We start from the raw sequence: 26,489 nt of genomic DNA on the forward strand, positions 1-26,489 counted from the left end.
GGTTCTGGTTGGCCGTCCTTTGGGGAAGAGGAGTGCTGGTGTGGCAGAGCTTGGGGTAGCTGTGGAGAAGGAGTCCTCCTGGTAGTTACACAGCAGAGATGAATGCTTGCACTCACAGGCCAGGAGAGGAGTATCATACCACCTCAGGATAGAAGTAGTTCTGAAAACAGCAGCACAAAACCTCTGAAGATTGGGACAAAGCACTCTCCACTCTGGAAGTAGTCATAACCTGACAAAGAGCTCAAAAGCCAAGTAATTGGCTGGGAAAATGAGCAGGCAGTGTAAAAGAACTCAGACTATAGAATTTTTCTTTGGCAACAAGATCAAAACATAGAGCCAGAAGAAGTCAACAAAGTCAAAGATCCTACATCAAAAACCTCGAAGAAAAAATATGAATTGGTCTCAGGCAATGGAAGAGCTCAAAAAGGATCTGGAAAATCAAGTAAGAGAAGTAGAGGAAAAATTGGGAAGAGAAATGAGAGTGATGCAAGAAAATCATTAAAAAAATTATTCATCTCTTCCAGGAATTCTAATTGAACTTTTTCCCAAGCTATGCTTTTCCCTTCTTGGAGTTTTGTTTGTAGAGGTTTTGGAGTCATTCTCTTCTTCTTGGTTTTTATTTTGGATGTCCCTGTAATCATAATAGCTATTTGTGACAGAAATTTTTTTTTGTTTATTCATTCTTCCAGTCTTACTTTATGAATTGGGATTTTGTGTTAGGGTTGTGCTCTTTGCACTCCCAGAGGTCCTGTCTGAGACTTTTGTATTTTCTTTGGTTTTGCTGCTATTTTTTTCTGGGTATTGAGTGCTATGTTCTTCAAGAATTTCAGGGATGTTGGAACAGCTAAGTGGTGCTGTGAGTAGAGCACCAGCCCTGGAGTCAGGAGGACCTGAGTTCAAATCCAGTTTCAGACACTTGACACACTTACTAGCTGTGTGACTTTGGGCAAGTCACTTAACCCCAACTGCCTTCCCTTCTCCCCTTCAAAAAACAAACAAATAAGGATTTCAGGGATAGCTCTGGCAAAGAAACTGCAGGCTTTTGGATCTCAAAAGGTCTAATATAGAATGAAGTCTGATTACTGACCCCAATTTTGGTCTAGGTGACACAACTGAGATTTTGCCCCTGGTTTGAGTTCCAGTAGATTGTTTCAAGACTTTCAGGTTTAGAGTGTTGAAACTGTAGGCTCCTACTTGGTCTGGGCTCCCTTTCCTCATTAATCAGCTGAGTTGGGTGCCAAATATAAGAGCCTACTCTAAAGTCACAGCCACACCACTGCTACTCACTTCTGTTCCAACTCATTGGCTAGTACATAGCCCAGGCCTATCACTTCTAGCACTTCTTGCCCTAGTGCCTAGTCCCAGGTTCCAGTTCTGTACCCTTCTGGTTTGAATCTGTCCTTAGTGACTGCAGACCTCTATCATCCTATGCCAGCTTGAGTTGGAAAAATGACTTCTTGTGATATTTTTTTTCCTTTGGGTTTTCTGGTTATGATGTGGTATGGTGAATTTTTTATGTCTTTGTTGGAGTAGATGTGGAAAAAAACTGTGTTGTGCTGCTTCTTCCTACTCTGCCATCTTCTGATGCTCTCCATGGAAAATCTGTGAGCTATCCATCCAGCTTCTATTTATTTTTATCTTTTGGCTTAATTTATAGTGAGAATGTCAAGATTCAGTTCCTGTCATCACCATGTTTTAATTTTTATCCAGGGTGTGTATAACTAACTCTCCAGACTTTCTTAACCCTGGAAGTTCACTTCAGCCCTGGCCTTCCCATACTAGAAGTACCCTCTGCCCCTGTGGCCCCTTCCTCTGATTGGCTGATAAGGCCAACCAGGTCTTCATTCCTCTCTAGGTTGTACTATTGACGAACTGGACTTTTTCTATGATCCCCCAAGCAGGGATCCTCCTTATCCCCTCCTGAGTTCCTTGAAGGTAAAGAGTAGGTTTGCATTTCTTTATACCCCAGCATTTAGCACAGTGCCAGGCAAATAAGAATTCAACAAATGCTGGCTGACTTGCCTTGACTATAGTTTATGTTGTAGGTCATGGAACAAACATTTCACTTTTCGAATACTAATAGCTAAATTGATGTTTATAGGAAAATCTAAAAACAACAATTTTTAGCATTCTCTTCTCACTTTTCCATCACCATTGCCACCATAATTCTATAGCTAGAAGGGGAAAAACTTTAGGACTCACTCCAGTTTATATTTTTTATTAGTTTCATGAATTACCATGTCTAAAGAAACTTTCAGGAAATTGCCAAACTACTATCAATGAGAATCTCCATCTTTAGCTAAATTGGTACTTTGAAATCAAACCAAGTCTATTACTCAAGGGGTGTTAGCAACACAAAGACAACAAAAAAGTATGCAATTTTCCCCTTCTAGAACCTTATCATCTCTTATGATGTACAGTATGGCATATACACAGATAAGTATAGTAAAGGTAATACATGGTAGAGAAAAGTAGGTTACCAGACAAAATGCTTCAGTAATATTTCATGATAGAGAGGTCACTTTGAAGTTGGAGAGTCAAAGGGAGCATTCAAAAATAACAAAATGCCTAATATACTAAATGAGAGATAATCTCTAATCTACACTGTATGCATTTCACAAAATGAGGCAAATTAAAGGTAAATTATTTGTATGACATAAAGTAAACTTGCTTAAATATTAGGTAAACCTGAGAAGCCCTAGGCATGTATTCCTAAGAAGGAACTATTGGTTTCTTGGTGTCCTTATGAAATCACTGCCTTAAGTGCCCATAATGAATGGTCACATGCTCTATGTCATGGTCAAGTTTTGGGTATTTTTATGGTCCAATTCAATTGCTTCACAGTTCATGCAATTAATTACCATAACAACTGTGACAAGAGCAAAATAAAGTCAAATTGACCATGAGACATCCAATTTTGTCAGGCCTCTTAAATATAATCCTATAGTTTTAGGGGATATATAATTGATGGGCATTGAAATTTTTTAAAAAAATTTAAATTTATATTAGGCTATAGAACCAAATCTCTGCCTGAAATGTTAGGAATTTTCCAAGCTATCAACAATGGAACTCCAAGCCATTATTATCAAATTAATAATTTTTAGTCTTATACAATCTCCATGAACTAGAGAAAGATGCCACATGGACACAAAGGCCATTATATTGCTCGTAGGCAATGAGCTAAATGAAAAAAAAAATGGGACTGATTGTATCTCTAGGGAAAAAGGAAGAAAAGGCATTAATGGGGAAAAAAGATTAAAATCTAAACTCCATTCCAAAAAGCAGGTATGAAAGGAAGGTCTGGGAAGTGTTCAGACCTGCTATTGTCCAGAAGCAAGGAGGGAACTGAAAGGCTCTCAAAACTCGAACCTCCAGAGTGATGCTTCCTGCTTTTATAAATGAGTGGCAGTATGGAGTAGTAGATAGAAAGCTGCCCTTGAAGCCAGGAAGATCTGAGTTCAAGTCCCTCCTCTGACACATATTGGCTGTGTGACCAAGTCATTAGATGTCTCACTGGTTTAGGCAAGCCTCTAAGATTATAAGCTACAGAGAAAGTATTAACTTACCATTGTTAGATGGACTTTCCTCACCCAGTGTCTATCCCTAACCCTTTTGGACATGAGTCAGGTAGAAGCACGTTCAAAGTCAAATAATTTAAGAAAGAAAAATTTAAGACAAACATTTAAAATAAAGACCCATAAGGAAAACTACCACCAGCAAACTGCCAAATTTCATTTGCCTCTTGAACAGATGTTCCTTTCCTTAATCTGCACAACCATTTTGAACAATGAGAAATCTCTACACATAAGCATCTTAGCCAGTAATATTCCACATTTGCATTTCCAGTGTTCCATTTGAATTTCCAGTGTTCATTAGGTTCTGCTATTTAGTAAATGTGATTTTAATGTGTTTAACAATTTTAAGTGTTACCCGTTGAAGAAAACTGTAGTTTATTTTTTTCCCCTCTCAATGTGGTCATTTCCATTCCTCTTTGTCAGACTGCAATCATTTAAATCCATAATGTTGACAGTAATGGTGCCCTGAATTCTGGAAATGAATGAACTATCCAAGTCTTGTCAACTAAGGCAAATACATAAGCTAACTATTACTGTTTCTGACTTCCAAATACAAATAAGATATATTTATATGATGAAGTGTAAGGGCAAAGTGACACTAGCTAACATGGCAAGAATTGGAGCTAAATCAAATGCCCTGATATCATGCCCTGGTATTGGAATGAAGATTATTCACAACTTCTTTACATAATCCTTCACAGGATGTTGATTTCTACTAATTAGTCAATCAACAAACATCTATTAAGTGCTTACTATGTGCCAGGCACTATGCTAATTGCTGGCAATACAAAGGCAAAGAGAAAACAACTCCTACCTTCAAAGAGCTTACAGTCTAGCAGGGTAAGACAGTACAGACGTTATATAGCTACATACAAAATATATCTAGACAATAATTTTGTCTAGCTGAGTGGGGGATCAGGAAAGGCTTTTTGTAAAAAGTTGTGCATTATGTAAAACTTTAAGGAATCATAGAATGCCAAGAGAGTGTATTCCAGGCATGGGGGGCCTGCCCTTGGAATACACCCAAGTATGAAATGTAGCATCATGTGTGAAGAGTAGCAAGAAAGCCAACTTAGCCAGACTGTGATGTACATGGAGAAGAGAACTGCACAATTAGGCCTGAAGAGTAGGTTGGGATAAGGGTATTAAGGACTTTCAATGCCATAAAAGAAGTTAATATTTTATCCCAGAAGTACCTGGAAAGCACTTGCTTTTATCGAGTAGGGGAGTAGCATGATCAAATTTGCATTAGGAAAATCATTTTGGCCACAAATATTTGTTCTGTTCAATACCACAAGTTTCCTTGATATTAGGCTCTTAATGAACCTTTTAAAAACATTTCCTATTTCTATTCATTATTGGTGCTCATTATTTTGTATTCTGTTTCAAACCCCACCACTTACCATTAGATACCACAGTAATGCTAGAGCAGTAAAGACAAGAAACATTATGGTGGAAAGTTTTCTAGGGCAAAGATTACCCATCTTGGCTACTGGACAATACTTTAATAATATTTAATTTGGAAACCTCACAGAGTCCAAAAAGGACCTCAGAATCCTTTCTGATCCAACCCATCCCCAAATAAGAATGTCTGTAGAATATCCCTGACAAGTTGGCACCAGTGTGCCACATTAGCTGCCCAAGTAGATGATTCTAGGATTTCAGCATTGAAAGGGACAAGAGTTATAGGAAATGAAAGGGTCAAGTAATGCTTCCCCCTGCCCCCCCCCCACCAAGGTGGGGATGTTATGGGCTCATTTATAGGCTAAGAAGCCAAAATGAAGGTGAAAGAAATGTACTGATTGATAGTTAAAGCTAATAAAGGAGATGAAAGAGGATGAGAGGAAGAGTGTAGAAAGACTGGTTCCTTTTGACAGGAAGAATGACTACCTCTTCCTCAGAAACATACTGGAAATGTGCTTAGAAGTGTCAGAGAATCCAGGCCACGAGCCAGTCTTCAAAGATAAAGTTGGTGCAGTGGACAGACTGCAGGACCTGGAGACCAGAAGACAAGACTGAATATGATCTCAGAAATTTACTAGCTGTGTGACCCTGGGCAAGACACTTAACCTCTATCTTAGTTTCCTTATCTATAAATGGGGATAATCATAGCATCCACGTCCCAGCCTGTGAAGATAAAAGGACATGCATTTATGAAGCATATTGAAAACCTTGAAGCACTGTATAAATGCTAGCCATTAACTCAGATTTGCATGTTCCCATTTATTTTTTAATCCCTTCAGTCTGGTATCACTACTGAAACCACTGTCTCGATTTCTGAATCCACTCAATAGCCATCTCTCAGCCTTCATTTTTCTTGGCCATTCTGTAGATTGAATACTTCTGACCACACTGTCCTTCTTAATATTCTCTTTTCTCATCTTTAATGACCTGGCTCTTGCTTAGCTCTTTTATGCCATCAGATCAGTTATTCCCGTTCTCTATTCCGTCATCATTTGTTCTTCATTTCTCTATCTTCATCCCATCTTCTCTGTCTACACTTCTCCTGTTGTTGATCTTATTAGCTTCCAGGGATTTAAATATCATTTCAATGCAGAATGCAGATAAATGACAAATCTGTATGTCCAGCCATAACCTCTTTCCTGGACTCTAGTCCTACACTATCTAAGCACTAAAATATCAGTGATCATCATGATCAAGTCATCCGTATAATAATTATTTCCTTCTCTCCTCTCAAATCACCACCTTCTATTTCAGGGTGTCATGATTTCTCCCCTGGACTATTGTTAAACTCCCTAATTGGCCTCCCTGTTTTCAGTCTCCTCCTTCTAAATAGCTGCCAAATAATTTTCCTCAGATCTTATTAGGGCACATGCCACATCTCTACTCAAGAAGTTTCCATGCCTTGAGAATAAAATAAAAATTCTTAGCTAGGTATTTAAGGACTTCTGTAATCTAGCTCCAACTGACATTTGCAGTCTTATTTCATTTAGTTACCCTTCAAAAACTATGTTATGGCTGGTTAGACTGCTGGCATTTCTCTAAACTTGACATTCCATCTCCCAGTTTCATGCCTTTGCAGAGACAATTTTCCATGCCAGCAAGGTACTTTGTCCTCATCTCTGCTTCTCAGAATCATAATCTTCCTTCCTAGTTCAACCCAGGTGCTAAGTCTTCCACAAAACTTTTCCTCATCCCATCCCTTGTTGTCAATGCTCTCTTTTTTCCAAATTACCTAACATCATATTTGCATATATGTAAGTCCTTTGAGGACAGGGACTCATTCATTTTTACCTTCCAATCTCCAGCTCCTAGCATTGTGCCTTGTTCATAGTAGGTCCTTAATAAATGTTTATTGAATGAGTGAATGAAAAAAAATTAAAAACCCAACAAGTTATATGTAATAGAAATCCATGGTTTCTTCTACACTTGTTTTCTCCCTGTTCTCTGCATTTGGAACTGTTGGTGTTTGTCCAACTCATAATAAAAAAATTGGAAAAAATATTCATTAGGTACTACAAAGCACTGCTCTAGATGCTGAGAAGACAAATAGAAAAGGAGGACCATTCTTGGACTCAAGAGACAATGAATTTAAATTAGTGGTAGTCAGGAAAGGAAATTTTCATCTGGAGAGTTACAGGGATTGAGACAAATTATAGGGCAATTGTTTTTCATACCTTTTCTAATAACAATGGTATTGATGATTACCGATCCAAGAGCAACAGGTAGGAAGGTGGAGAAGGTAAGTTTGGGTAGGAGAGGTATATACACGGCAACGTGATGGATGGTAAAATGCCCAGGATGGGATGTGAGGTATGTTCTGAAGTTGACCAGAAATAGTAAAATATCCAAGTTTGTACTTATTTACTCTCCGGTAAGAGCAGTTTAAAACCGAGGGTGGAGTTATGAAGATGAATCAATTCCAACCCAGTCTCTCCACATACAATGCCCACTTTGGGGAAGTTCCTTCCCCTATCTGGGTCTTAGTTTTCTTATGGGAAGAAATATAGGAACCAGAGGGGGAAGCACGGTAAAGAGTATTTGGATAAAAATCATCGAAGGGAGAAACAAGTTATTTTATCCACAGAGTACACGAGAGCAGTGGTGTCAAACTGAAATAGAAATGGAGGCCACTGAACCATACAAAAGGATCCCTACAGGTATATATTGACTTAGAAAGCCATATATTAACTATTTATGTTTTATTGAATTTTTATTTATTTTGTTATATTTCCCAATTACATTTTAATCTGGTTCTGGCCGCAGTCAGGTGTATTCTTGGCTACACATGGCCCATGGGCTGTGTGTTTGACAACTATGTAATGGAAACCATCTCTGTCTGACACTGAGGTGAGGTGGCAGTAAGGAAAGACTAAATGAAGTCACAGATGGCATTGTTATTTCTACGCACATTTTAGAAAAGACATTTGCAAGCTGGAGTCCATTCAGAGGAAGATGGCCAGGATATTGATGGAACTGGAGAAAAATAGTAATACAAATATCAATTGAAGGAACTGGGGATGGTTAGCTTGTAGAATAAAGGACTTTGGAGGTAGAGTAAATACTACAAGTATTTGAAGGGGTGTTCTATGGATTTGCTGGCCTGGCTCCAGAGAGAGAGGTAAGAACTATAGTGACAATATTGGATTGAACTTTCTGTGGCAGATATTGGCTTGATAAAAATATAAACTTCCCAATAATTGAAACTATTCCAAAGTGGAATGGACCAGTTTTGGGAGGTAGTAAATCCACCACCTCTAGAGATTTTCACAAGTAGTGCAGTGGATAGAGCAATGGGCCTACAGTCAGGAAGATGAGTCTTCCAGAGTTCAAATCTATACTCAGACACTTACTAGCTATATGACCCTGGTCCAGTCACTTAAACTTGTTTGCCTCTGTTTCTTCATCTGAAGAATGAGAGGGAGAAAGAAATGGCAAAGAATTCCAGTATCTTTGCCAAGGAAACCCTAAATGGGGTCATGAAGAGTTGCACATGAATGAAATGACTAAACGATAAGAGCTTTTCAAGGGGAGACTGTGTGACTAACTATTGAGGGGATTCTCTTCTGAATATGAAGCAAATTGGATGCAGACCGGTCCATTCCACTTTGGAACTGTACTGAAAAGACCATTGGTTTGGGAGTTGGGGGTGGGGCTAGGTTTGAATACTGACTTTGCCATTTATTATGTGATCAAGGTTGAAGAGAAGGAAGGCTAAGCACATGTACGGAAATGACGAGGAACCCATTCTCTTTGGAACAGTATACAAAGTAAGAGAGGACAAGTATTTATCCTTGATAAAAAGTAAGTTGTTGAGGAGAGAAGATGAGAGTGATGCTTATTTTGTGAGCAAATTAGGTCATATATTGATCATAAGAGGTGGGGCAGGAGAGATCTGGTTCTTATACTTGCTTTTTAGTCTTGAAACAAATAGAAACCAATTCAGTTGCAGTATTAAAATTTTGGAAAAACTGCTATTAGGTTGGGTCAAAACAAACTTTTTGATGAAACACTGCAAGGGAGGAAGGAAAAATCATTTGTTTAGTGACTCCTATGTGCTAGGCATTGTGCTAAGCACTTTTAATTTATCTCACTTGATACAACAATCCTGGGAAGCAGGTGCTATTATTATCCCCATTTTGCAGTAGAAGAAACAGAGAAGCTATGGGTCACTAGCTAGGAAGTGACTATTTTCCTTACTCTAGGCCTAGAACTCTCTGCCATTCAATTGCCTCTAGGACAAATCATCGAACATCTCTAGGACTTTGTTCCCTCATCTGTAAAATGAAGGGAGTAGACTAGAAAATCTCTAAGGTCTATTTTTGTTCCAAATCCTAGGTTCCTATGACCTGCCAAATCTACTTTCCACCTATAAAGCTTCAGAATGACATGGGTATTCCCAAAAATTTAAGCAGTTAGTGAAGGTTCATTGCATCACTGTCAGTCAAGAAGACCTACGAGATGAGAGGATTCTGTTCTCTCAGCTCCTGAGTGTTGTCCTTCACTTACAGTTCTCTGAACTCTATGGATTATTTTGTCAGGGAAAGGTGAGTGGGACCCATATCTACAGGCACTCCCTATGCCGGAAACTTTCCATTGATGCAGATCAGCAACTCGGCTCTAATTTGTAGTCTAAGAGAGGCACTGAGAGGCTACCTGGCTGGCCCATAGTCACATAGCCAATATGCGACAGACATAGGATTCAACCCAGTTCCTCCTTATCCAAAGACTAGCCATGTCACTTTACTAAAGACATCACTAACATATTGCCAAAAAAGCATCCTTCACCATCTTGACAACCCAATGTTAATACTATGTACGCCGGCAATACCTATGTAATACTTTGTGATAATATATCAGTTCTTTGGCTCCACGGAATCTCAGATAATCAATATTAACTCACACATGGCCCACGCTCAAAGACAGGATTGGAATATATCAGAATATATCGGAATATATGACCACTCTTAAGAGAATGATGTAAATTATCCAGATAGTATGACCTTCCTTAAAGAGCATTATTAATTGCCAGCATATGATATCAAAATATAAGGACCAGCATTGAATGGTATGCTTGTCTGTATTCATTGACCCAATGCAATTGCTCAATTCCTTCCTTCCTCAAAACTTAAACCCTGTTCACTCTGAAGCTCATAGTTTGGACCACAATAGGGCCCTGCCCAAGCTCCACTTAATGGCTTGTATTTTGGGCCCTCCTTGCTTAGGGTGAATGTCAATGGTAACTTTCTCTTTGGAACAGCAACCCTGAAGGTTCCCCCCCCCTCTCCCGTCTGAATTTTTTCTTTTTTCTAATTAAAGGGGCCAAACCGTGACTCACTTCTTAAAGTGAGTCACTGAATGGGCATTACCTCACTCTAAGTGAGTACATGAAAAGTCCTGAGCCTACAAGGCCAGGGTTCCCCCTTGCATCCTGGGTCATTGCCAGTTCTCCTGATGAAGGTTAGGTCACTGGACCCAGATGGCTCTAGAGGAGAAAGTGAGGCTTGCACAGCCCTCTCTTACTCAAATCAAAGTCAACTGCAAGTCATATCATCATTTCCCTGATGTCCTGATCCTCTTCGAAAACAAAGAACAAACACAAGCAAGCAAATTACTTCCTCACCAAATCTAAATTTTGTGAGATACTAGGATATTTTGACCTATCTGAGATCATAAATAACAATTTGTTAATTGATGTCAGAATTGACAGCACTCTATCCAATCATTTCCCATCACTTCTAGGTTGATGCTTAACAGTTCCAGTCTTGTTCAATAAATTTAACAGTGTCTCACATAGTTAGTGTAAGAAAAATAAGCCACTATGATTCTTACTATTAAAGATCTATTAGGCATATTGTGGGATGTTAGGCTCTTTATAATGAACATTCCTGGCCAGTTTGGGGTGACGTAAAGATCCTTTTCTGTGCATATTACTGTTGTTCAAGGTACATGATCTTGAACAAATTGTGATGCCTCAAATGACAAGGCACAATCAAGTGATTTTATTGCACTATTAAAGGTATGGCAGGGTAAGTGGGCATATTTTCTTAATAAGAAGAAAGTTTTTCCTTTAGGCTCCCAGGCATTTTTAGTTTGATGCTTTTTCCTACTCACATTAACTGAAATCCAATCCTGTATTAATAAAAATGTTCAGATACAAGAACACACCTGGCAATATTCATATGAGAAAAGGATTTGAAAATTCAATTTCTTTCTAGAGTTTGAAAAATATAAAATGGGTTTAATTGTTATAATTAATCTGGGTCACCACACACTTAAGGGCTTAATGTATTCCAAAAAGATTTAGAAATAGCACCATCAAACTGCCATTTCTAGTCACAGATCTCTTCATTATACATAGATATTAAAGATACTGGGCACTGTATCAAAATCTTGTCATTTGCAGATGCAACATATGGCCTGATTAGAAGCTTCGGACAAATACAGGCTATCTGTACCCATGTGCATTCCCACACTCATTTGCAGATCTGCACAAACACACATGTGCACACACACACACACTTATAAAACCATTTATTCTAGGACAAGTTAAATTAATTTAAAAAAACCCCTCTTTTAGGCTTTGGAACAACTCCAAACTACAATGTTAATTTTGCTTTTGTATTTGCTCAGAGAAGTAAAAGAAAAACCAACCATGAATTTAAATGATACAGGTGACTTCCTTTTGATCTTAGTCATCATATCTATACAAGAGTATTATCACTGTTATTGGTGGTATAACTCAGTCAGTCAAAAGCACTGTGCAAAGTGCTGGAGATAGAAAGGAAAAAGGCAGTCCAGTCCGTATCCTTGAAGATTTGAAGTTAACTTTGTGATCAAAGTAATTGAAGAAAAGCCTCAGCTCTTCAAAACAAGGAAACTATTGCTCTGATAGAATTATCTCAAACGGTAAGAGTATAGAGTATTTACTAACACTATTCTGACGATGGCTAATAATTTAGGCTTATTGAACTTTACTCTTCTTTAGGTCCTCTAAGGCTTTAACCAAACTAGCTTTCCTAGAAGTTCCACACATAGGACAATCTAGCTCTTATCTCCATTACTTTATACATGCTGCCACACCTACTCCCCCATTCTTTATTCATTCCATCTTCCCCTTCACCCTTTTCCACCTCTGCCTCTTAGAATTTCTAGCTTCCTTCAAAGTGCAGACCAAGTATCACCTGCTACATTCATTTCCTCTCTTCACTTGTTAGTACCTTCCCCCCAAATTATTTTTTTTGTTTACATGTTGTTCTCTTCCCTCTCCTTCGATAAAAAGTAAGCTCCTAGAAGACAAGGAATTGTTTCAATTTTGTCTCTGTATACATGTTCCAGGCTCTATCTTGAACGATGAATCCATGCCTATTTTGTTTGGATAACATATCTTTTGAATAAAAACTTGTCAGGATAATCTGTGTCCTGTGAAGCTTATTTTTGTACTCACACAAAATCATATTAAGGCAACATGGCACAACAGAAAGAACAGTTCTAGAGACAAAAGACCTCTGTTTAAATTCTGGTCTTCACGCTTTGCTAGCTGTGTGACCGCAACATGGCACAACAGAAAGAACAGTTCTAGAGACAAAAGACCTCTGTTTAAATTCTGGTCTTCACGCTTTGCCAGCTGTGTGACCTTGGGAAAACCACTTAACCTTAGTGGGTCTCAGTTTCCTTATCTACAAAATTGGGGTAAGGTTGCTAAAGTCAAGAAAACCCAAGTTCAACTCCGACCTCAGCCTCTTACTAGCTGTGGTACTATGGGAAAATCACTTAAACTCTCCCTCTCTTAGTTTCCTAAACTGTAAAAAGGGGGGAATACAGTTATCCCTTCAACCTCCTTGTGGTTTTGATATTTTACAGGTTGGCATAAGAAATTAAATAGGTATTTTGGGAGAGTTTTGTGGAAGCCACAGATGACACATTAGAGTCTATGACCAAATAGTTAACCCAAATTTTACAATAAGGCACTGTAAATATCTCATAAAAAAGAGAAAAAAAATCAGACTTCTTCTCTGGTACAAAGGGAGGGCCAAACTTTTAAACACAGATTTTCCAGACTGGGGGAGGAGGGTTCCTTGCCTCTAACCCCGGAGATATCAAAGGGATAAGTGTAGTACTTACTTCCCAGGGTTGTTGTGAGGATCACATATGATAATACTTGCAAAGCATTTAGCACAGTGCTTGACACACAATAAGCTCTTAATAAATGCTTTCTTCCTTCTTGCCTCTCTCCCTCCTGCCTTTTTCCTTACAGTATAAATCCTAAATTTATGATTCTGTGATAAGCTAGTTTACCATTTTCTGAGGTTTCTTTTTTGAAACCATTTTGTAGTTATTTTCAAACAGTGAAGATCAGCATGAGACTAAGAGATAGCAGGAGGGACTCTATCCACACTTTTTAACTAACCAGGCATGAGTTACATTTCAAGACACAAAGGTAAATGTTATTTTCGAGGAATAAGGAAGAAGTAATAGAGGCTGGTTAAGCTCTTCTACTACAACATGAGAATGAAGAGTTGTCTTCATTTCATTCGTTAAGAAAGTATAGATGAAACTATTTCACCTTACTGCTGAGGGTTAATATTCTGGAATGGGATAAGAATGAAAAATGTTAGAGAGGTAGGTAGACATTACAAACATCCTAGGTGCCTAACAGTAAAAGGAGGAAACACTTCTATGAATGTTATATGTTGGTTTCACTAGTTTATCTAATGATTCTATCAGGAAGAATACAAGGACAAGTGCCTTTCTAGGGTAGAGGTTTAGAGAGGGGGCTCACAGGTACACTAATCCTTGTTGAGCTCTTCTCATTTATTGGTGTTTTCACAGAACTCTGCAGCAAGTCAGAAGCCTACTGTGCAGGAGAAGCTGCAATCACTTCAAGTGATGTTTTACAAATATGACTCAATTCACCCAGCAGATCAGAGACAAATAAAATATAACAAGTCTGCCACAATGGGAGCCAGGCTGCCTCTCAGCTCACCTCAACTGGGTAGCAGTTTCAAAACTTGCTGTTCCATTTTTATAAATGGAGCCCCAGAGGTACTATTTGGTAACAAGGAGTAGCACAAAGGAGTCATCTATCTGGCTTGTCTTCAGGGGCTACCTTGTATAACCAACCAACTTTGGTGAGCATGCCATTCACCTAATGGGAAGACTAGAGATAGTTTCAAAGAAATCCATGATTTTTAAATATTATCTGACAAAAAATTTTAAGTGCTCCTCTCCCACGAGCCATTTTTTGTCCATATACTCGTCACTCACTTTTGAACCTGGAAGAATCTCCTTTGTATGGCCAAGAAATGCTAACATTCTCTACTGTCTAAATAGGAAACAAATCATTAATTCCTAAGTGTTTCTTCTAATCCTCTTGGCATCTCAGCCAAGTTCTTAATACAGTGTCCTATGAAAGAACAGTTCATTGGGAGTGGTCTTACCAATGAATTTGTAGTTCTCTTCTTAGGAAGAGCAGAATGATGATCAGGCTTAGCAGAAATATTACAAATGAAGGGGACACCCAGGGAGTATAGGCAGGGAAATGATATCAGAAAAGTCTCTTACAGAAGAATAAGTGTTAGAAATACAGTAAGGTTATTGTGTGACTTTTATATATGGAGAGGATGAAGTGTCACTTCTGGCCATCACTGATTACGTAGTTTGCTTTGATTTAGAATACAGAGTGGCCAGTAGATCTTTTCACATTTACTAAAAGTCAAGTGGGTACGGGAGAAGGGATCCAATTAGGACTCAGTTCAAGTTCAAAATTTTGCAACAAAAATATCATGATTCTAAAACTGAAAAGCAAAGCCAATCATACTTTAGAGGGTTAAAGATTTTTCACAGGAGGCAAAAAGTTCTTCCCTAAAAGACAAAAATGGTAGAGCATTCTTACATTTTCATAAAGGGATTAGAAGATTTAAAATCAGAAAATCTTCTCTTTCTTATTGTGGACTACAGGCTACTAGGCAGAAACTTTTGACCTGGCAAATAGCAAAATATAATTTATAAACCATTAAATATAAATATGCCCCATGGCACCAGTGAATCTCATATCACATGAATGCACCCTATAGAAAGATCTTGCTTCCCAATATAGTGTTCCTCAGTCTAGGAATCCACTACTGGTGAACTCCAAAAGAATAAGGAGCTATGAGCACTACAGATTTAAGATACAAATTAGAAGCAATTCTGGGAGGTTACCTTAAAAAAGTTTAACAGAAGCACCTTCCTGCAATCCAATTCAACACTTAAAAATATTTCATAAACACACATGGACATAAGTCCTGAAGGATCCCACTGATCCAATGTTTAAGACAGCTTCCACATAACATTGTACCCATGGTAAGGCTCTATAGTGTAGTTTCTGCTTTTACCTGAAGATGGCATCCCTCCCAAGGATGTATGTGGCTTGTATGAGAAGTCTCTTTATATTTGCCAGGACAGTCATAAACTCCTTTCTACTGACTCGAGATCCAGTGCTGTGCACCTTAAATAATTCTGAATCGAGCAACACAACATGAGTATACTCTTCAGATGGTGACAGATAGATTTCCTCCTGGGCTTTGCTGATTCGTAAGCCATTTCCCTAAAAAATACATGCAAGAATGAACCTAGAGCAGAATAACAAAAACATCATTGGCTTAAACAGATAGCTTATGAATAGTTCCATTTGTGGTCTAGTGGAAGGAATAGTAGATTGGAGTCAGCGGGCTGGACTCAGATGCCAGCTTTGCCACTTATAAGCTGGGTAACCTTTGGAAAATGGCCTTGGCTTCTCGGGCCCTCACCTATAAATGAAAAAAAATTACTCCCACGATCCATTTCACCTCTAACTCTATGTTCCATCTTGTCTATTTTCATCCCAGAATGGTTTTTACACATTTACTCAACAGACATCTTGTCTTTCTCCCCTACCATTAATTGGCACATGTCCAATGAATGTTAAAATAATTTTGATATTAGCCTAAGCAACAGACAATGACAAAGACTGATGCATGTGTTGAAGGGGGGAGGTGAAAGTCATTCCAAAGCACTTAATCTTTTATGTTAAAGGCATTGTAACAAGAAAAAAAATACTTTGACTAACCAATCAATTTAGGTATTTCTCTTACTCTCTTAATATATTAGTAAACCATCTTTTCAACATCTTACATCTAAAGAGTTCCTTTTGTCTGAAAGGAAGTCAAGAAATAGTAGTAAAGAGAACATTTTCATGGAAACCTAGAAATTTAGAGCTAGAAAAACCTTCAGAAGTCATCTAAGAATAACTTCCTCATTTTAGAGATGAGAAAACAGGCCCAAAGAGGTGAAGCAATTTGCCCAATTTCAAACAGCTAACTTATAAGCAGAGCCAAGTAGAGGAACCAGCTCTCCCAATTTCTCATCCATTGCTTTTTCTACCATCCCACAGTACAACCGGCAATAGAAAGGTCTTAGGAATTGTCCTAAGTTGACACTTATTACCTTGTATACAAAGACGGCTTGGTACAGTGGAAAAAGCATTGGTTCTGGAGTCAGGGGGCCTGGATTCAAATCCCAGTTCAGATCCCCAGTCACTGGGTGACATTGAACAAGTCACTTAAATTCCTCAGTCATTCATTTCCTCAGCTACAAAATAAGGAGCTTGGACCAGATGGCCTCTGACACCCCTAGCAGCTTCATGTCTCTGATCATCCGTGATTCTATAACTTTAAAATAATGTCTGAAAATATGTGGGGCAGAAGAGGGAAGGTATATAGAGGTAATTTAATATAATGAGAAAGTGCTGTATTTGGAATCCAAGGAGCTTGGAAGGGCAAGTGACCTAGGTTGGGCAAGTTACTTTACCTCTCTTTGCTTAAATTTCCTTATCTATAACATGAAGGATTTGGAGATGATCTATAAGGTGTTCTTCAGCTCTGAATACTATGTGTACAGAAGAGCTGGGGATATCCAAACCCAGTTACGTACTGGTAAATGTTTAACAACCAACTCTTGGGGAAAAATGTACACATGGTAACCTCTAAATTCACTCTGCATCATTAACATTTTATGTCAATTTCTTAACTCTAGATAATCAACAGAACAGCAATTCAAGCCCTGATTTATAACGATTTTTAAGGAATAAGTGCTCATGCTGAAAATTTAATAATTAGCTGGTTCAAGCTGACTCCAGAACACTCTTGTATAAGCCTACAAATGGCTTTAATCCTTGGAGACTGCGATGGCCAACCTGCATTCATCACACCCAGTTAAGAATTTTAGCAGTCAAATCTTTGTTCTCATCATAATGGTCAAGTCCACTTTTCATTGAATCTAGCACAGTTCAAATCAGAAAGTGAAGGGAACAAATAGCAAGAACCAAAAGAAGTTAGATGGGAAGAATATCATTATTCAAATTAGAATTTGCCCAGACACTGTAACTAACACTTGAGTTCTCACAAAAAATTGTCATAGAGTTTTAATGACTATAATTTGTCAACTGCTGCATGTCTTAGCCTAAAGATCTGTTACAAGGAGGACCTTATCATTCTGCCTAGCATCTTAGGTCTGTGTCACAGAGATATACCTGGTGGGGCGTGGGAACCCACCTCCACCAAGCATGAGATTTCTTGTTAGTTTGCAGCTTCATATCAAGTTTACCAAGTTAAAATTAACATAAGAGAATTGCGTAAACTACTAAATGAGCCGATAGGCAGAAAACAATTATATTGCATCAATGGCACTCAGTATACTTACCTCTAGGATGATTGTGATGTACAATACATTTTCTAGATCTTCTTCCTCTCCTATGAGGTCATAAGAAATAGTAAATTTCAATTGTCCTCCGGCTGCTGTCACCTGTAAGAAATGGAAGAAGAAAGCATTTAATAAGTGCTTGCTGTGTGAAAAGAAGGCAGCTAGATGGCACAGTAGATAGCGTGTTGGGCCTGGAATTGGGAAGAGTCACCTTCCCGAGTTCAAATCTGTTCTCAGACATTTAGCTGTGTACCCTGGGCAAGTAACTTAACCCTATTTGCCTCAGTTTCCTCATCTGAGCTGGAGAAAGAAATGGCAAACCACTCCAGTATCTTTGCCAAGAAAACTTCAAACAGGGTCACAAAGAATTGGACACAACTGAAATGACTCAACAACAAATGTGGGAAGTATAGATCATTGTTTTTATTTTTATTTATTTTTTAATTTATGGAATAAAACAAGCATTTCCATAATGTAATATAATTTAAAAAATGATTGCACATGAAACTTGAAGTTAAAAAATGTTTAAGACTAAGTACTCCTGTTTTGCCTAGGTTGAAAAGGCAGTGGCCACTCTTGAGCCTGATACTTTGGCTGATACGCATGGGAGCTCTGACCTGCCGGGTTCCCAATGTAGATTAGTCCACCCTTCCTTAGGGAGCCTGGTGCCAGTACCCCCAGCCACCCCCATAACAATACTGATGTTGGACTTAGGAGTAATTGCAGACACACCATCTTTACCCCTGCTACAGCTCACAACTCCTGAGGTCAAGCAATCCAGCAGCAGGGATTGCAGGTTCTGCCTTTGCATTCAGCTCATTATTGCCAATAGAAACGATAATCCAACAAACCCTTATTATGAACATACTGCGTACAAAGTATGGTGCTAGAAGCCACGGATACAAAGATGAAACGAGGTTTAGTCTCTGCCCTCCGGAAACTTAAAATATAATAAGGAAGTTTCAAATAATTATATAGCTGAGTGCTAAGTGAAAAGACATTGTAGCTAGTTACTTTTCCCCTATGCTTAGTTTTCCTGTTAGAAGCAGCACTGTATACAGTGGAGAGCACTGAACTTGGATTTGGAGGATCTGGGTTTGAATCCTACCTCCGTTATTTACCATTTGTGTAACCTTGAGTGAGTCATTATACCGCTGTGGGTCCTAGCTTCCTCATTTATAAAATAAGAGGGTTGGATTAGATATCCCCCAAGGTCTCTTTCAACTGTAAGCCTATGGATCTGTATGGTTAGGTTGCACAGTGGTTAGAGCACTGGATCTGGAGTCAAGAAAACAGGAGCTCAAATATGACCTCAGACTCTTGCAAGTCATTTAACCTCTAACTGCCTCAGTCCCCTCATCTGTAAAATGGGGTAACAATAGTACCTATCTCTCAGGGTTGCTGGGAAGGTAAAATGAGATAATATTTTTAAAGTGCTTTGCCAACCTTAAAGTGCTACATAAATGCTAGTTATCATTATCATGGCTTTGTACAAAGGTGAGGAGATAGGTTATGAAAACATGCGAATTTTCCTTTAAAATATTTCACCATTTCAAGGAAAAGTCATTTTGAGAAAAGAAGATTGAGGAAGTTAGAAATCGAGATGAAGATAATTTCTTATGTGGATTCCACTGGACAACTCTAATCACAATACACGTACAAAATATATTATTGTCTCTGGAGTCAGAGAATTGCTAAAGAAGAGAACACAGATCTTCGAGCTCTCTTGTTATTCTATAGATTGAGTTTTGGAGTTTCCTATCAGAGAAGCGACTGTGTCAACACTGGGGCGCGAGAAGAAGAATTCTACCCGTTCCCGAGGGTCACTGCCTCTCTCTGTATGGGTGAATTTATTCAAGGAAAACACCAATCTACTCACTCGACAGGCAGCTTACATAGATCATAAGCTGGGAAATACTAGAGGTCAAGAAAGGATGAAAATGCAGCAGTGAATTTTATATTATGAGAAACTTCCATCAAAAGAGCAAAATGGAATAATCTCCTCTCCTCTACCATAGTCCAAAGAGTTTAGTTCAAAGAAACATGGTTTTTTCCCCTTCATAATGTTCCTTAGTACCTTCCCTTGCCCTTGACAACATGTCAGTTACTGTACACCTGCCTTTGCCCTTCCTCCGCCCTGACAGTGACCTTATCCTTAAAAAAAATCATTTTAGGACAGGAATTGAGACTGTAATCATGGAAGACAAAGTTCCATGCAAATGCTGAACTGCGGCTTTGTTTACTTCAGTATGCCACAGTCAATAAAGTTGTTGACAAAATGGAACTGATTTGTATTCTAGGGTTTGTTCCATGCTCTTTTCAGAAACACAGATCTATGGTAGCTGCGTTGCTGACTTTTCAATACAGACTGCTGGCCAGAGAGTAGCTCCAGGGAGCACCCTGAGTGGAAGGGGAGAACCTTGATTGTTTTCAATGTTGGTCCACAGAGAATGGTATATAGTAATTTATGGCTTATTAAAAAGGACTTTTATACTCTAAAAAAATAACAATATACTGCAGTGGATTCTGAGAGCTCATTATATGAAGTTCTAATATGGCTCTCAAAGTCAGAGAATGTCTTTCCCCATTCTTCAGAGAAATGCTCCTACTGTAATTTTCTGCTGTATCTAAAGTGATAAATATCTGCTGGGATGGTCGTACTCAGCATTATTGTGAGTAATAAGGGGAGACCCTTTATGAAAAGTTCAGCTCTATTAGTACAAGCCTCCCAAATTTCAAACCATGGACTTGTTCAATTGGCTGGGCATCCTTGCTCAATAACAATGTATTGGAAAAGAGCAGTTCAAAGCTGTTCTTTCTTGGTAGTGTGTAGGGGTGGGCTGGAAAGATATCTAGGGAGATGTCTGGAAAGAATACTTTTGCCAAAGATTTTGAGCTTCAAATAAACTAAACAATTAGATTATTTTCAATTTAGGTAAAAAAGTACTAATAAATTCCTATGGTCAATTAGGTGGCCCAGCGGATAGAGTGCTGGGCCTGGAGTCAGGAAGACTCATCTTCCTGAGTTTAAATCTGGCCTCAGACACTTACTGTGTGATGCTGAGCAAGTCACTTAAACTTGTTTGCCTCAGTTTTCTCATCTGTGAAATGAGCTGGAGAAGGAAATGGCTACCCACTCCAGTATCTTTGCCAAGAAAACCCTAAATGGGGTTGATGGAATCCTAATAAAGCTGCTCCCAGCCCCAATATTCTAACTTCCTTATATCCCCTACTAAACAATAGGCATGTCTTTATTTGACCACACAATCTAGCTTTAACCATACCACAAGGCCCTAGACTCAATTTAGCCACTGACCCTAGCTAGCCACTACTCCCGGATTCAGTTCATATATTCGAACAGGTGTGTCCTTGTACTCAACCACAACCGCATCATCCATTTAGCCCAAGACAGGACCACAATACTTAATTATTCATGTTGACCAGAAATGACCACAATTGCTAGCCAATCAGAAAGCAGCATGACCAGGATGTTTGACCACCAAGCCACAGAAGGGACTCCCCCTCCCCTATTACCTAATCCTTTGACAAACCCTTCCTGCCTTTTTAATATTCATAATTTTTTATATAATTGCATCTTTACCCTATAATAATCCATCTTGCTTTCTCTGAAGTTGCTGGTCCCTCTTGGAACTTAACCTGCTTCATGAGAGGCATCAATCTCAATAAATGCCTGTGTTTGGATGAGAGGTGATCTCACTGAATTCTTTGATATGGTGCTGCCACGACACACCATGAAACTGCAGCAAGGTCACAAAGTGTTGGACACTACTGAACAACAACAAAACAAATTCCTACTTTACTAGAACCCCTAAATCTATAAGATAGAACAAAAATGCCAGAGATGGCTCATGATACAGTAAGTTCAAAGCCTGTGTCTGATGCTTAATAGCTATGTATTAGTGGGCATGTCACTCCTCCCTCACAGCCTTAACTTCTTCACCTGTAAAATGAAGGAGATGATATCTTATCTTACAGGACTATCATAAGCATCAAATGAAATTATATTTATAAAGCGCTACAAAGTGTGTATAAAGTGCATAAATAGCAGCTATGGTATCTAAGAGAATTATCATTTTAGCTCTCACCCTTCCCCCTAGGCTCAGAGTAATAGGTATTTAATTTTGTTTCGAAAATGATTGCCCTCTTGGTCCTCCTCTTCCTGCCTCCTGTAGGACCTGGATCCCACAACTATCATTTCTCATTCTTATTCTTCCCTCTCCTCTGCCCCAGCTCATTCCTTTCTCCTTCCTTCAAAAATACACAGGGCTCTCAGATAATTGCTTCTGTTGGGCTTCTCTGAATACCATTCAAATGACCCCAATTCAATTAAATTGAACAAACATTTCTTTAAAGAAGCTTTTTCTAATTCGCCTCATTAAGCAGTTCTCTCTCCTTCCTTTATGCTTCTCCTTTTCCCTAAACCTTTACTATAGCACTAATTACATTCTGCCTTATGTGATAGGTGAGCACACCACCTATACTCCTAGTTCTTAAGACTTCTGAGGGTGGGCTTTATATTTTTGTTCAATTTTATGTTCCCCCACAGCATAAAGCAGACTGCTCTGTATAAAGTTCTTAATAAATGTTGGTAGAATTGACAAATTAAATTATGTTACTTGTATTCAAGTTATCACCAAGTCCTACCAGTTTTTCCTTTGTAAAATGTCTCAGGTTCACTCCCTCTTTCCAATTTCCATTGTTAAAGCACTAATCTAGAACTCATTGTTTTTATATCTGGGTGACTCTAATCCCTTGACCTGGTTTCACAGGCTCTGGACTTTCTGCTTGATGGGTATTTTCATCATGTCCTCTCACCTAACAATGAACCTGTAGCGGCTTCCTTTGCTTACAATATCCACTCTCAAATTGTCTGACCGGGGGTGGAGCCAAGATGTCGGCTGGAAAGCTTAAGCTCGCCCCCAGATCCCTCCAAACACCTGTAAAAATGGCTCTGAACAAATTCTAGAGCTTCAAAACCCACTAAATAGCAGAGGGAAGCAGGGCTGCAGCCCAGGAAAGCCTGGATGGTTGCTGGGAAGGGTCTATCACACCATGGAGCTGGGAGCGGAGCAGAGCAGAGCCCAGTGTGGGCCACGCTAGGACCAAACAGACTGGGAGCTGGGCAGAACAGGCCATAGCACCCTGAATCAGTGAGCTGTGGCAGTTACCACACTTCTCAACCCACAAACGCCAAAGACAACAGAGCAGGTTAGTGGAAAGACTACTGGAAAGGAGTGAAAAGAGTGTGCAGTCAGCCCTAACCTTGCGGGTGCAGAAGTGGTGCAGCTCTGGGGCTGCTTCCATAGAACCAGCTGTGGTTGCTTCCAGCCCCAGGCCCACCTTGTGGGAGGAATTAAGCGCAGAAAAGAGTGGGAGTGCAGAGCCTGCTTGGATCTGGGTAGCGATCTGGGTTAGTGGTTCTTGGGGGACGAGGAGTGCTGGTGTGGCAGAGTTTGTGGCATAGAAGTAGCTCTGAAAACAGCAGTGCTTGGCCCCTAAAGCTTGAGACAAAGTACTCTCTACAAGCAGTCATACCCCAAGGAAAAACTCAAGGGTCAAGTAGTTGCCTGGGAACATGAACAGGCAGTGAAAACGCTCTCAGATTCAGAGTCAGACTCAGACTTTGGAATCTTTGTTTGGTGAAAAGAGCAAAACATACAGCCAGAAGAAGTCAACAAAGTCAAAGAGTATACATCAAAAGTCTCCCAGAAAAATACGAATTGTTCTCAGGCCATGGAAGAGCTCAAAAAGGATTTGGAAAAGCAAGTAAGAGAAGTAGAGGAAAAGTTGGGAAGAGGAATGATAATGATGCAAGAAAATCATGAAAAACAAGTCAATGACTGGCTAAAGGAGACCCCCAAAAATACTGAAGAAGATAACACCTTAAAAATAGACTAACTCAAATGGCAAAAGAGCTCCAAAAAGCCAATGAGGGGAAGAACGCCTTGAAAGGCAGAATGAGCCAAATGGAAAAGGAGGTCCAAAAGATCACTGAAGAAAATACTACCTTAAAAATTAGATTGGAGCAAGTGGAAGCTAGTGACTTTGTGAGAAATCAAGATGTTATAAAACAGAACCAAAGGAATGAAAAAATGGAAGACAATGTGAAATATCTCATTGGAAAAACAACTGACCTGGAAAATAGATCCAGGAGAGATAATTTTAAAAATATTGGACTACCTGAAAGCCATGATCAAAAAAAGAGCCTAGACATCATCTTTCAAGAAATTATCAAGGAAAATTGCCCTCATATTCTAGAGTCAGAGGGTAAAATAGAAACTGAAAGAATCCATCGATCACCTCTTGAAAAAGATCCCAAATACAAAACTCCTAGGAATATTGTCACCAAATTCCAGAGTCCCCAGATCAAGGAGAAAGTACTGCAAGCAGCCAGAAAGAAACAATTTGAGTATTGTGGAAACACAATCAGGATAATACAAGATCTAGCAGCTTCTACCTTAAGGGTTCGAAGGACTTGGGATATGATATTCCGGAGGACAATGGAGCTAGAATTAAAACCAAGAATCACCTACCCAGCAAAACTGAATATCATGCTCCAAGGCAAAGTATGGACTTTCAATAAAATAGAGGACTTTCAAGCTTTCTCAGTGAAAAGACCAGAGCTGAATAGAAAATTTGACTTTCAAACACAAGCATCAAGAGAAGCATGAAAAGGTAAACAACAAATAGAAATCATAAGGTACTTACTAAAGTGGAACTGTTTTGCTTACATTCCTACATGGGATGTATATAATTCATGAGACCTTTCTTAGTATTAGGGTAGTTCAAGGGAATATACATACATACATACATATATATATATATATATATATATATATATATATATATATAGACAGAGGACACAGGGTGAGTTGAATATGAAGGAATGATATCAAAAAAATAAAATCAAATTAAGGGATGAGAGAGGAATATATTGAGAGAGGGAGAAAGGGAGAGATAGAATGGGGTAAATTATCTCGCATAACAGTGGCAAGAAAAAACAGTTCTGTTGGAAGGGAAGAGGGGGCAGGTGAGGGGGAATGAGTGAATCTTGCTTTCATCAGATTTGACTTGAGGAGGGAATAACATACACACTCAAATGGGTATCTTACCCCACAGGAAAGAAGGAAGAAGGAGATAAAAAAGGGTGGATGATAGAAGGGAGTGCAGATAGGGGGAGGAGGTAATCAAAAGCAAACACTTTCAAAAAGGGACAAGGTCAAGGGAGAGAATGGAATAAAGGGGGGCAGGATAGGATGTAAGAAAACATAGTGTTTTGCATAATGATACATGTATGGTCTATGTCAAATTGCTTGCCTTCTTAGGGAGAGTGGGTAGGGAGGGAAGAGGGGAGAGAATTTGGAACTCAAAGTTTTAAAAGCAGATGATCAAAAAAAAAGCTGTTTTTGGATGCAACTGGGAAATAAGATTTACAGGCAATGAGGCATAGAAATCTATCTTGCCATAAGGGGAAAAGGGATGGGGGGAGGGTGAGTGGGGAGACAGCAGGGAGGGCTGACTGGGGAATGGGGCAATCAGAATATATGCCATCTTGGAGTGGGGGGAGGGTAGAAATGGGGAGAAAATCTGTAACTCAAAATCTTGTGGAAATCAATGCTGACAACTAAAAAATATCAAATAAAAACATCTAAAAAAAATTTGACCAGCTTTGAAGCCTCTCCATTCTTGGACCCTGCTTTCCTATTTGAACTTAATTCTCACTAAAGCCCTACACAGACCTACTACTACAGTTAGATCATTCTCTTCACTTTCCCTCAAATATGAGACACTGCTTGCTCTGTTCTCCATACCTGGAATGGTATCCTTATGGTTCTTCAACTGCTTAAAACCTACACAACCTTTTATGTTTAGTTCACGTTGTATCTCTTTTGGAAATGCTCACAGACAGGATAGCTCTTTCATTTGGAAACTCCTGCCACAGTCATTATGCAGTTTCATACTTAATTGTTTTGTAATTGTTTCACACATATTAGTTTTCTCTCATCAACTATATTGACAAGTCCTTCAGGGCAAAGACCTCATCTTTTTCTTGGGTATTCCCTATAGCTCCTAGAAGAGTGTTGGTCACACAGTAACAACTTAATTAACATTTGACTGATTACTGTAAAAGATCACTGGTAGACCATTCTTAATCAGATTCCAAGTCAATAAATGAGTGAGAATGGTCTGAACAAGAGAGAATGGATCTTAATAAAGCACTGCTTTTATAGCAATGATAGATAATTCAGTATTTGCACAGCTAAAGTTGAGAAACATTCAAATCATAACTAAAAAAATAAGCTACAGAGCAGAATTCATGTTTATGTGACATCAAGTATCTTGAAGCATCATTTCAGGGAATACACATCGCCTGTGGGTTACAATGATATATTTAATTTTATTAAACGTTTTGTTCATGTTCTTTTAAAAATTGCATTTAAACTTCCAAATGATTCCCTGTATCCCCCTTTAGAATTTTGCTTTGTAAGAAATAAATTCAGTCATGTAAAATAAATCTACCCTTTGGCCATGTCTGAAAACACAGACCTCTTTCTCTATCTACTCTCTATCACTTCTCACTGAAGGAGAGGGCACATTCTTCACCCGCAAGTCTTCTAAAGTCAAGATTGGTCCCTGCATTCATGAGTATTCTGCAGTCATTCAATGATGCTTTAAAGATAAATTTTTAAGAAATATGATTTGAATTGCAAT

At 38.9% G+C, this 26,489-nt stretch overlaps 1 protein-coding gene across 7 annotated transcripts in view; it reads right to left on the minus strand.

Annotated features, from left to right (window-relative positions):
• The window catches only part of LAMA2 (laminin subunit alpha 2), a 777,226-nt gene that overhangs the window by 312,964 nt on the left and 437,773 nt on the right, over window positions 1-26,489 (minus strand). For all 7 annotated transcript variants that reach the window (XM_036766214.1, XM_036766215.1, XM_036766213.1 and 4 more), the window contains exons 13-14: window positions 17,757-17,858; window positions 15,413-15,624 (exon numbers count right to left, since the gene is read on the minus strand). In XM_036766214.1, the coding sequence (XP_036622109.1) occupies window positions 15,413-15,624; window positions 17,757-17,858 (314 nt within the window). The remainder of the gene's footprint in view (window positions 1-15,412; window positions 15,625-17,756; window positions 17,859-26,489) is intronic.

This window comes from Trichosurus vulpecula, chromosome 7 (assembly GCF_011100635.1).
Source record: "Trichosurus vulpecula isolate mTriVul1 chromosome 7, mTriVul1.pri, whole genome shotgun sequence".
NCBI classification, from domain to species: Eukaryota; Metazoa; Chordata; class Mammalia; order Diprotodontia; family Phalangeridae; genus Trichosurus; species Trichosurus vulpecula.